This window comes from Danio aesculapii, chromosome 25 (genome assembly GCF_903798145.1).
Source record: "Danio aesculapii chromosome 25, fDanAes4.1, whole genome shotgun sequence".
Taxonomy (NCBI): domain Eukaryota; kingdom Metazoa; phylum Chordata; class Actinopteri; order Cypriniformes; family Danionidae; genus Danio; species Danio aesculapii.
The window spans coordinates 33533471-33546112 of NC_079459.1; the positions used below are offsets into that span (position 1 = coordinate 33533471).

Consider the following 12642-nt stretch of genomic DNA (forward strand, 5'->3'; position numbering starts at 1 on the left):
ATCCAAAGCTTATAGTTTGTCACTTACGACTAAATAGATCAACAATTTAGTTTTACATCTCCTCGTACTCATAGTTTTTCATCAAATCTTCTGACCAATCAAATGCTCTCTAGTGTCTGAGATGCCCCACCCCCTTCTTCTCATTTGCTTTTCATTTGATGCGCTTGAGCTTAAAGCTGCGTTCACACTGGGCTTTTCCTCCCATAGACTTCCATTCATACACACGCGAATGCGTCAGACCGGAAACGCAAGGTCATGCGTCAAGTTTCGCAAGTTGCGCAAAGTTCAAGCTTGGTAAACTCTGACCTGCGAAATCGCATCACTTGACTGCGAGACCAATTGAGGATCAAAATATGACCTCTCTGAACAGAAATTTAAAACATGGAGCTAATCGCTGGCTTTTTTTAATGTCTAAACATCTTGTTTAATCCCGACCCTGTTCGCAGCGCCGTACAACAGAATTTCGCACACACAAACTCTGGTGCGACCGCAGCTTAACCACTTTCACTGGCAGAGCTGCGATTAAAACAAAACGCTATTCACCTTATTCTCCGCGTACGAGTGGGTGCAGCCATTTTGGCTCGAGACTTCCGGTCTCATTCACTTCCATTCATTTTTAAACATTAAAAACTGCTCGTTTTGCTGCTTGGTGTTGCAAACTGATCTTTTTTTTTATTATATTATTCTACCTTGTCTGTATAGTCATGCAAACACTTGTTTGTAGAGTGAGTAGTTTGACCGTTTTCTGCCGTTTATTATTCCTAGTCATTTCTCCTATAGGCAACTAAATCGGTAGTTCTAAAACAATCGAAAAACACGCAGACTTCCGCATTGAAGAATAAGGTCAATTAGCTGTTTTAAAAAGGGAGGAGCTACACTAATCCCCGCCCTCTCTTCATGTTTCAGTTGAGATTACGTCAAACATCGAATAAAAAAATGTACATCTCTCTCTCACAGTGACAACCCCATGGCTGATATTTATGGTGCAAACCTGTACAACCGATACCTCAAAGCGATGAACCGCAGTCGTGCGCCACAGGTCCAGGCGCAGGGCGGCGCAGCCAGTCAGATGACAGCAGATCTGCACTGTGACGATGCCAAATGTTCAGGACAGGTGATGGTGGGAGGCTCGTTTGAACACCATCTGCCTGAAGGCTGCAGCTCTATCCTGGTCTGCACCGGCGTCTACAACCGTGACAGCCAGGACCTGCCGACAGATCCTCAGGAGACGCTCACAGAGCACAGAATCTTCCACGGACATCGAGACTTCCGCTTCGACCCAAGCCTGACCCAGCCATCCTTCATTGTCAATGACGTTCGAGATGGAGTGGAGCTGGTCTTCCAGCTGGAGGGTTGGCCACTGGAGTAAACCGACTGCTGAATCTGAAATCGCCACCCCCCTGAGGGTTTTAATGAATCCCTCAGATTGGTTAGATTTTCAACTTCTCGCTCAGACCTATTATAATAACATTTAAAACAGTGTCTATTAGTAATGAAACGAAGACTTTTTTGAGTTCTTTCATGTGGGCAATTGTTTGTTTAATCAAATATTATTTTATTTTGAAACTTAAAAACCGATTGGTAGGGATGGCTTATGGTAAACAATGTTTTAACATTGTCTCGAGATCCCAAACCACAACAGTTTTCGAAACACTGCTCTGAAACGTTTGAAAACACCCAGGTCACGTGACCAAATCCGTTCAAAGGATTGGTAATGTCACAAGCGTTCCGAGACCTGGCGAATCGGCCTTTGATTGACAGGGTTGGAAACAAAACTACTATTTCACTTAGCCTATTTCACTATTTCACATAATGCAGTGTTTCTCAACCAAATTCCTGGAGGACCACCAGCTCTGCACATTTTTCGTGTCTCCTTAATCAAACACACCTGATTCAGATCATCAGCTCATTAGCAGAGACTGAAACGAGACAGATGAAGGAGACATCCAAAACATGCAGTGCTGGTGGTCCTCTAGGAACGTGGTTGAGAAACCGTGGACTGTGCGCGGACACAGTGCAACTGCGCTGCGGGCATCATATGATGTTGTGTGTCTGCTGGGAATTGTTAGATTTCGCTGTATTTGGCTTAAGCGTTCTTGGGTGGTTCGCCAATATATTAGATGACTCTAATACATCAAATAAGTAAGCTGACCAAATTTCTTTTGGCTAGAAGACTTTATTGAAGACAATGAATAGTGCAGTTCCTCAACATCAATGTTAACTCGTCGGTCTTCAAGTAACTTAACCCAAAGTACTGTCTGTGAGACAGCACTTTACACTAGCAAGAAACAAACCATTCTGTGTTTACCAAGCTCAGCAGGACCCTCTTATCAGATGTTTCAGCTGTTGATTTGTTTATACACCTATCGTAAAAGGGTCGTTTAGTTCACACCTATCAGTTTGTACGGGGTTGAGGCACAGGTCACCCCCCAATATACAGAGAATTGATCAAATAAAAGTTCATTCAATGCAACTGAACTAAAATGCACGTCATCTTTCAGAATAAACAGCCAATATCTTAAAGGGCACCTATGGTAAAAAATCTACTTTTCAAGCTGTTTGGACACATATGTGCATGTATGGTGTATAGACCGTCATATGGGGGTGATATAAGCACACCCAGTGCCTTTTTTTTCAATTTAACAACATAAAAAACGGTGGACCAATTGGAGCTGTTTTCAAATCGACCGCAACTTTACGTAGGAGTGCGGTCCCCCCGCCCACCAATATTGATTGACAGGCGCGTCATCATATCCTCAGTTTGTTGATTCACGTCCGCCATTTTCAGCGTGAGTCGAATCAATATCATTAAAGGAACACGCTAGCTCTATTTTTAGATGTAAGGCTCATTGGGCTCAACACAAGAGCAATATTCTCCACATTATCGCTCTAATCAGAATTATTGGTTGTATCTTTAGGTAGGTTTGCAAACATGTGTACTTCTCATTGAGTCTACCTTATACTTCAGCCGTTTGCATTTCTCGCGATCCCAGAAGCTCCCTGTGATCTTAACTAGCATGCGTTTTAGAATTCTAAACATCGGTTTCTATCAGGGTACACTCAAGTCGACGGCTGGGCGCCGCGGACTGCTGCAGAAACCTATGTTTAGAATTCAAAAATACGTGTTGCGACGATTCGGGACACTTCATGTTTCTGCCGCACCACAGAGAGTGTCTGGTGTGCCGTGTCGCGGCTTCGAGCGGCGCATCCGGTGCCTCAGTCAAAGTTAATTCAGTGTGCGTGGTTATTAGTTTCTGTGTACAAGCTCGGCACTTGAAACTAGCACACAGTTGGCTGTAAAACTGTACAAAGACACAAATGATTTTGTACTCTACTCTCTGCTTGGTCTGTGTCCGAGTCGTATATGTACGACTGAATGGTGATCCTCTCTCTCCTTCTCGCAGTCTGCCTGTCAGACTCTGTTGCAAATGCAGAGCGGGTGAGCTCATGGCCCCGCCCCCTTGTTACGTTGGCGGGAAGCCGAAACTAATTTACATGTGAAGCAACACACCCATAAATCAGCGAGCTGTGGACACGCCCCCAACATGACACTTTTTAACAAATTATAATAAAAAAATCTGAATTGTGTTTTAAACTGAACCTAAACTGGCACACTCAGAAGAACCATAATAATAATATTAAATCATAAAAAAGAGGTAAACTATGTGCCCTTTAATAATAAGGTAATAGTGAGATTTGATACTTAAACTAAAGCGTTACAGACACTTTCAATTTAAACAACCTCAGAAATCACAAACCGGCTCGTGTTTGGTGTAGATTTTGTGACTCGTCCCAAATAATGCATTCATAGTCAGTCTTGTCTACATGGTAATCTTCGTTGTGAGAAAGGTTTGAAGGGATTTACACACAGTCCTCATTCAGGCAAATCATTGTCGTTTGAATTAAATGCAGCTATTTACATGAAAACAAATTATTTTACATGATGTTTGTTTACCATCTACACATACCCAGTGCACCATTTGGGACAGGACTTAGAAGTTTATACGCTTCCTCAAGTGCATTATGGGTAAAGTCGAAGTGTTAGAAGATTGATTCAGGGTAAAGTCTAAAAGGGATACAGCTGCGGTTGCTCACATCAATAAACAGCATAATTGTTGTGACTGTGATATTTTTAAAGTACTGTGAGGGTTGAGTAAACGTTAATAAAATACAATTTAATGCTTAATTTAATAAACGATATGAATAATACTCTGTATAATTGCTGTTTTTACATTACTGTGATGGTTGGAGTAGGGGTAGACGTTAATAAAAATCAATTTAATGCGTAATTTATTAAATAATATCAATAATACTATAGTATAATGACTGTTTTTACATTACTGTGAGGTTTAGGGTTGGAGTAGATGTTAATAAAATACAATTTTAATGGGTAATTTAATAAATAATATGAATAATACGAGGTATAATGACTGCTTTTGCATTACTATGATGGTTGGGTTGGGGTAGACGTTAATAAAGTACAATTAATGCACAATTTTATATTCTCCTCAACTTTCGTCCGCAGCTGTATCCCTTCCAGCAATAATTGAAACTCAGTGCGATTTCTATCACGAACACAAGGTTAAATGCTTCCAGCAAGCGAAGACGATAATTTATGAAGCTATAATGAGAAACAACACAACGCCATAGACCTCCAGCAAGCGGCCAGTATGTGCGTTTTGTCTGAAAAATCCGCCATGAGTTCACATTCGCCTCAGTTAGTTTGTTCAGTTTTTTTCTGTATTTCTGAGCCGATCACACTGGACGAATACTTACATTAAGTTTGAGTTATTTATGTAGCTAACTATATATTTCTTTAACATGTCACGCTGTATTTTAAATGTAAAACTCGTTCAAGGTTTAGAAATGTTTTCTGCAGTCTGATTATTTGTTATGTCGGTTGTTTTTTGCGTTAATGTTGTTTATCATTTGTTTGTTATGAAGGTTTACCATACACAAAACCCCTTCATTTCATATCTACTTCTTTAAATGTCTTTGGTTGTTTTTACGAAACAACAAGGATTGCATTATTGACTGTTTTCTTTACGTTTTAATTATTTTACTGTCCTGCACACAACCTACTGCAGGACAAATGTGTCAAATGTTCTCCACAAAGACATTTGTTTACAGTGTTTATTCAATAAACGCTGCGCTCATTTGTTTTCTTGTATTTCTTTTTTAATTTACATTCATATACAGTTCTGACCATATTTATTTCAATAAAATAGATTAATGGTTAATTAATGCTAATGTTATACTCTACTTTTACACACATTTACATACGAGAAAATATATATTAAGTCATAAATATTATATATAATTTATTTTCTACATCATATACATAAAGCTATGGAAAAATGAATAGACTAGGTGAAAATATAAAAGTATTTGCCTTAATTTGGAAGATGTGGCATCAATAGTTTAAAGTAAAACGTCTTTTGGAGTGTTTTTTGTGGCATAAAGTAAGAAAGGTGCTGTGTTTACATGTATATTTATATTAATCTTAAGACTAACACCAATAATTTAACTTCAGTTGATTGAAATAATAATAATAATAATATAAAATAATAAATATGTGGTGGAATAAACCTGATTTTCAGGTGCAATAAATGAAAATATTTTGTATTCTGATCAATTTTTGTCTATTTGGTCAATTTTCTGGTCTAATTGACAGTTTTTGAAGAAATATTCTCAGACCTGCACTGAATATAACAGCATATTAAAACTGTAGCTAATAAATCCAGTAAATCTAAACGGTGAATTGACTTATCTCTTCATTTTTTTTCCATAGCGTTATATTCAAATTCATTATTATTAAATAACAAAACAACCTAACTAAATCAGAAATAGACAGCAGTCACACGACCTCTACTTCATCAGTTAATCTGATTGGTTGTTAGCAGTCACATGACCTTTTCTCCATCTGTTTTCCTATTGGATGAGCGTCGGACTGCAGGTAGACAGTAGGTGAATCTGATTGGTTGTTAGCAGTCACATGACCTCTTCTCCAATTGTTCTCCTCCAATTGGATGAGAGTCAGAGTGCAGGATGACAGAAGGTGAATCTGATTGGTTGTTAGCAGTCACTTGACCTTTTCATATGTTCTATTGGATGAGAGAGTGCAGGTAGAGAGTAAGGGTGAATCTGATTGGTTGTTAGCAGTCACATGACCACCGTCTGTATTCCTACTGGATGAGAGTCAGAGTGCAGGTATACAGTAGGTGAATCTGATTGGCTGTTAGCAGTCACATGACCTCTTCATATGTTCTCCTATTGGATGAGAGTCGGAGTGTAGGTTGACTAGGTGAATCTGATTGGTTGTTTCCAGTCACATGACCTCGTCTCCATCTGTTCTCCTATTGGATGAGAGTCAGAGTGCAGGTAGACAGTAAGGGTGAATCTGATTGGTTGTTAGCAGTCACATGACCTCGTCTCCATCTGTTCTCCTATTGGATGAGAGTCAGAGTGCAGGTAGACAGTAAGGGTGAATCTGATTGGTTGTAAGCAGTCACATGACCTTTTCATCTGTTTTCCTACTGGATGAGAGAGTGCAGGTATACAGTAGGTGAATCTGTTTGGTTAGCAGTCACATGACCTCTTCATATGTTCTCCTATTGGATGAGAGTCAGAGCGCAGGTATACAGTAGGTGAATCTGATTAGTTGTTAACAGTCAAGGACCTCTTCATCTGTTCTCTTCGTATTGGATAAAAGTCGGAGTGCAGGTAAACGGTGGGTGAATCTCATTGGTTGTTAGCAGTCACATGATCTCTTCATATTTCTCCTCCTCCTACTGGATGAAAGTCAGAGTGCAGGTTGACAGTGGATGAATCTGATTGGTTGTTAGCAGTCAAATGACCTCGACCTGTTTTTGTATTTATCCTTTCTCCTATCGGATGAGAGTCGGAGAGCAGGATGACAGGCGAATCTAATTGGTTGTTAGCAGTCACATGACCTCTTCTCCAACTGTTCTCCTCCTATTGGATGAGAGTCCGAGTGCAGGTAGACGGTGGGTGAATCTGATTGGTTGTCCTGATAATGTATTCCTCCGTGTCGCACTATGAGTTCTCTGGCCATCAGTTGGAAAGCCTCCTCGATGTTGTGATGGTGTTTGGCGGAGGTTTCTAGAGCAGCCAGAGCCCCGCTGCGCTCCGCTAGCGTACAGGCGTCCTCGAACAGCACCTGCCGCTGCGCCTCCAGATCACACTTATTACCTGCAGGACGGAGAGTAATATTGCTTCAACAACACAGACTGAGGAGTTCCCAGATTTCATGCTAAATAACCCATCACTGTGACAAATCAAACTTAGCAAACCATGAGTGACTGTATGCAATGTAACAGAATCTTCATTTGGGTTTGGAGTTTTAAGAAATGGTGTTAATTAATAAATTCCTTAAAAAAATATAGTTAAAAATAAATACAAATATCCTAAAATAAAGCAAAGTACTGTATATTGCAAAAATATTTGTTTAGCTGTATTTTAGGTGACTATTAGCAAATGTCAGACAAATGAATAGTTAAAAATTACATTTATACATTATAAATTATATAAAATTGTAAATACAAAATATAAAACTGTACGTTAAAACATAATACATATCTGTGAGTGTGTGTGTGTGTGTGTGTGTGTGTGTGTGTGTGTGTGTGTGTTACATATACGTGTGTTTGTTTTGTCTGTATAGAGTGAAATATACATATATACACACACATACACACACACACACACACACACACACACACTGCTCAGCCATGTAACAATGTAAATATTAATTTCCAAATTGCGTTTGAAGTTTTATAAAATGCTAATAATTAATTTATTCCTTAAAATAATAAGAAATAAAGTAAAAAATAAACACAAATATCCTAAAATAAAGCAAAGTACGATGATTACCTGTATTTTATGTGAACATTAGTAAATGTCAGACGAATAAATGTTACAATTTAAGTTATTGAAAATTAATTAATGAAATAAATGCTTCAATTCATTTGTTTGTTCTTAAATCATTGAAATATAAAATAAGTTTATTGAATTAAATACATTAATTTAAATCTATTCATTTAACCACTTATTTTACAATGGCTCATTCACAATTTTTTAATAAATTGTTCCTATTATTCGGTTGTTCAAAAATTTATTAAATTCAATTTAAATATTTATATTTATTAATTTAACTTCTTTTCCATAATATATCATTATCCATTATCATTATTATTATTGTATCAGCATTACAAAACAATGTTTTTAAATAAAATAAAGAACATTTTTAAATACTAATTAATAAAATAAACAAATAGAAGAAATTATTTTTTAAAAATCTATATAATTCTCTCTTTCTCTCTCTATATATATATATATATGTGTGTGTGTGAATGTGTGTGTGTGTGTGTGTGTTCAAATAGTACATGTATACAATTAATTATAACTATACTAAAAAATAAACAAATAAATATAATCCAAAATACACAAATTGTATCAAGAGGAATACATAATATTAATAATAATAATAATAATAATAATAATAATAATAATAATAATAATGGCATTAAATGTAAATAAATAAAGAAATACTGATGTATGAAATGTAAAACTGTAGTAAACAACTTTAAAATACACACATTTTTATTCGAAGGAATATCTAATAATAATAATAATAATTATTATTATTATTATTATTATTATTATCATCATCATGCATAAAATGTAAATAAATAAAGAAATACCAATGTATAAAATGTAAAACTGTAGTAAACAACTTTAAAATACACACATTTTATCAAAAGGAATATATAATAATAATTATTATTTAAATAAGGAAGAAATAGTGATGTGTATAAATGTAAAACTGAATTAAATGATGATGTGTGTGTGTGTCTGACCGATGAGTACGAGGACGAGGCTGGCAGCTCCGTACTGCTCCAGCGCCTGAATCCAGTGCGGCAGAGAGTCGAAAGTGTCGCGGCGGCTCAGATCATACGCAATCATAGCACCGTGAGCACTGCGGTAATAACTCTGAGTGATGGTGCGGAAACGCTCCTGTCCCGCCGTGTCCCACACCTGCATCTGAACATTTAATGCTTAATTATCATTCATTAACAATCATACGGTTTAAATACATTTCATGATACACTATAAAAACAGAATACAAAAATGTACATTTAAACTTATAATAGCCTACATATACATGTGTGTGTTTGTCTTGTCTGTGTAGAGAGAATGATGTATATACATACACACACTGGTCAGCATAAATGAGTACACCTCATTTTGAAAATTAATATTTGTATCCATTAGATTTTTTGAGTGCATTTGAATGAAACAGATTTATTAAACAGATATCTTTATTAAAATAAGAGTTTGGTCACTGAACATCTTAGGAAAAAGAAAGATAATACATTTAAATTCAATCGAAATATTGCAAAAAAAAAAAAAAAAAAAGTACAAAACGTTTAGATGTTTTTATTTCTTTTTACATTTTTATTTAATATTACATATATTGGATATAAATATGTGTACAGATTTTTGGACCATTATCATAAATTATTTTGTTAGATTAGCTCCAGATTTAGCTTTAGTACTGACTAAATTAATGTATATGCACAAATATAATATTCTATAGCATCAAAGAAAAATATAGCAATTAAACAATGAAAAATAAGTATTTATTTATTAACTCAATTGTTTTATGTATTATAATATTATTTTTAACTAAACTATTATAAATAATTACATTTCTCCTATAAAATAATATAAATGTATCACTTTCTGTATAATGTATTATTTTATTATGCAATGTAAGTGTTGATTGTTGCATATCCTTTCATCTTTAATTATTAGTATTTAATATATTAAAACACAATAATAAAAGTGATAAACACACACTCAAAAAGACGTTTGTTGTTTGTTCAAACTACTTATTTAAAATTAGTTGAAACAACACAATTCTTGAGTTTTTAGGGGGCAACTTATTTGTTTTATGTTCAATCTACTTAAATTTGTAAAAACTACTAAGTTAACTTAGTTGTCTCATGTTCAATCCACTTAAATTTGTAAAAACTACTAAGTTAACTTAATTGTCTCATATTCTATACACTTAAATTTGTAAAACCTACTAAGTTAACTTAATTGTTTAATGTTCAATACACTTAAATTTGTAAAAACTACTAAGTTAACTTAATTGGTTAATGTTCAATCCACTTAAATTTGTAAAAACTACTAAGTTAACTTAATTGGTTAATGTTCAATCTACTTAAATTTGTAAAAACTACTAGGTTAACTTAATTGGTTAATGTTCAATCCACTTAAATTTGTAAAAACTACTAAGTTAACTTAATTGTCTCATGTTCAATACACTTAAATTTGTAAAACCTACTAAGTTAACTTAATTGTTTAATGTTCAATCCACTTAAATTTGTAAAAACTACTAAGTTAACTTAATTGGTTAATGTTCAATCCACTTAAATTTGTAAAAACTACTAAGTTAACTTAATTGGTTAATGTTCAATCCACTTAAATTTGTAAAAACTACTAAGTTAACTTAATTGTCTCATGTTCAATCCACTTAAATTTGTAAAAACTACTAAGTTAACTTAATTCCTTGATGTTGTCCCAACTCAAATCAATTGTATGCAACCCAGCATTTTTTTTTATAATGTAGCATGTAATAAGTACTGTTTTAAAGTGATTATTGAACTAAATAAAATATGTAAAGGTGATGATTTATTTGTTTTACACATGAAAAAAATAAACGTCTTCACCTTGACTCTCCTGCCGTCAACATCGACGCTGCGCACGGTGAAATCCACTCCAATAGTGTTGTGCTGCAGTTCAGTGACCTCTGCCGACCTAAAGCTCTGGATGACACAGGTCTTCCCCACATTACTGTCTCCAATCAGGATGATCTTGAACAGAAAATCACAGCACTCCTCGTCCTCTCGCCCTGCGGACTGCATTTCTGCAATAAATACTCACCACACTCACACAAGTTACACCTACAGTAAATGCCAGCTAATATGCTACGCCATTCTGAGCACTTCTGTATGCTAGCGCTAATAAACCTCCATACTAAATAAAGTCGGTTTGACCTCAAGTCCCACTCGTTTTGTCCTCTGTGTTTGAGTGAAATGCAAACAGACACACCTGTGTATACCTGGAAAAGAGAGACGTCCTGCACCACTGCATCTCCGTCTGCACAAACACAAAAACACACACAAAGCTAATGCTAATGTTATAGAGAAAAACTGTCTTCCGTCTGCTGTAGATAAACAGTTTTTAAAGTACGTGTGAAATCGAGCATAAACAGTGCTGTCTTGAAAGGTGACCTTTGCTCGGCAGAACAGGATATAAACACTGAAGTGACTCTTTAACACACAATCACACTGAATTCACTGCTTAAGTGTCTCCAAACAAATATGATTTAGCGAATATTTTCAGGTGCTACAATTTTGTCAGTTATTCGTATGCGCGGTCAAAACAACATGCAGTTGATTCATAAACAGTATTGTGGAAAGTTCAACTGTTAAAATTAATATTTCAATCTTGAGTTATTACTTTATTAACTACATCGTTAGTCGTTATGCGTTACGTTACTTACGTTACTTTGTATATTTACACATCGTACACAACAAACACCGCTTGCCGATTTCTCAACACAGGGATCGAGGATAAATAAACGAGAAGGCAAAGTAACTGGTCTGTCTTAAAAAACGCTTGAAAATTAAGAAATAATCTATTGTTACTATGAGCATTTTCTGCTGCGATTTAGTCAGTCATCACCCATATGTAAACAAGTAGGGATTAATGTACAACTGAACTGAGGAAAGTTACTTAAAAGTAATTTATTACAGTCTAAAAGTAACTAAATATGGTACTAAGTTACTTTCAAAGTAATGTGTTACGTAATTAAGAATCATATTGGCTACACAACAAACACATCTGCACTTATTGCTGACTTCTCTCAACAAAAGGAAAAAAGTATAAATGCTAGCAAGTAACTGGTTTTACTTTTTAATTTTCAAGGAAATATGTTGTCGAAAGGTAATGCATTACTAGTTACTTAAAAAGTAATCTGATAACATAACTTGCATTACTTTTTTTCCAAATAATACAAATGACAAACATACTTATTAAAGTTTTTGTTTTCTCCTTTATATTGTTTTTTTAAAATATGTATTTAAAGTCTTTTAACTTTTAGATATTATAGCAGTAAAGGATAAAAAAATAATAATAATATTATATATATATATATATATATATATATATATATATATATATATATATATATATATACACATACATATATAAATATAAATATAAAACTACATAATCATAGGGTTTTATTAAATTAAATGTTTTAATTTAAATTATTACATTTTTATCTTTGGTCAACCTATATTTTCAATATAAAATATATATTAACAATAGTATTTTGTATTATAGTACATTGTATTATTATTATTATTGTTATTATTAAGTGGCACTTACAGTATCTCTGGTCCAGTGAAGTGAAAAGAGAAAATGAAGAATGAAATCTACAGTACTGTTTGTATTAACTGAATGCATGAACACACACACACACACACACACACACACACACACACACACACACACACACACACACACACAATCACACACAATCACGTCATC

General features: G+C 34.7%; 2 protein-coding genes and 1 long non-coding RNA gene across 5 annotated transcripts in view; 2 read left to right on the forward strand and 1 right to left on the reverse strand.

Moving 5' to 3' along the window:
* Window positions 1-2739, forward strand: part of hdhd5 (haloacid dehalogenase like hydrolase domain containing 5) — a 16604-nt gene extending 13865 nt beyond the window's left edge. Inside the window, exon 8 of the mRNA XM_056451782.1 lies at window positions 958-2739. Within this exon, the coding sequence (XP_056307757.1) occupies window positions 958-1369 (412 nt within the window). The 3' untranslated portion in view covers window positions 1370-2739. The remainder of the gene's footprint in view (window positions 1-957) is intronic.
* A 395-nt stretch (window positions 2740-3134) lies between these two features.
* Window positions 3135-5161, forward strand: LOC130219504 (uncharacterized). The gene is made up of 2 exons (XR_008836066.1): window positions 3135-4317; window positions 4422-5161. It is a non-coding gene; the product is annotated as an uncharacterized LOC130219504 (long non-coding RNA).
* Window positions 4897-12538, reverse strand: LOC130219503 (ras-related protein Rab-19). 3 transcript variants are annotated; one of them, XR_008836065.1, is made up of 6 exons: window positions 12481-12538; window positions 11137-11184; window positions 10755-10943; window positions 8877-9060; window positions 6596-7212; window positions 4897-6427 (listed from the first exon to the last, which is right to left on the reverse strand). XR_008836065.1 is itself a non-coding variant. In XM_056451924.1 (5 exons), the coding sequence occupies exons 2-5, from the start codon at window positions 11176-11178 to the stop codon at window positions 6938-6940; spliced, it is 690 nt and encodes a 229-aa protein (XP_056307899.1). In that variant the 5' UTR covers window positions 11179-11184; window positions 12481-12538; the 3' UTR covers window positions 4897-6937. The 3 variants fall into 3 exon arrangements, 1 of the variants encoding a protein (XP_056307899.1); XR_008836064.1 differs by having other exon boundaries at window positions 4897-6517; XM_056451924.1 differs by having other exon boundaries at window positions 4897-7212.
* Between the last annotated feature and the right edge of the window lie 104 nt (window positions 12539-12642).

Bases quoted from the DNA above. Each gene is read 5' to 3' on its own strand.
- LOC130219503 (XM_056451924.1), bottom strand. From the start codon at position 11,178: ATGCAGTGGTGCAGGACGTCTCTCTTTTCCAGGTATACACAG. The intron at 10,944-11,136 runs GTGTGTCTGTTT...GCAGAAATGCAG, and splicing joins TCTTTTCCAGGTATACACAG to TCCGCAGGGCGAGAGGACGA. The intron at 9,061-10,754 runs GTGAAGACGTTT...TTAAATGTTCAG, and splicing joins TTGACGGCAGGAGAGTCAAG to ATGCAGGTGTGGGACACGGC.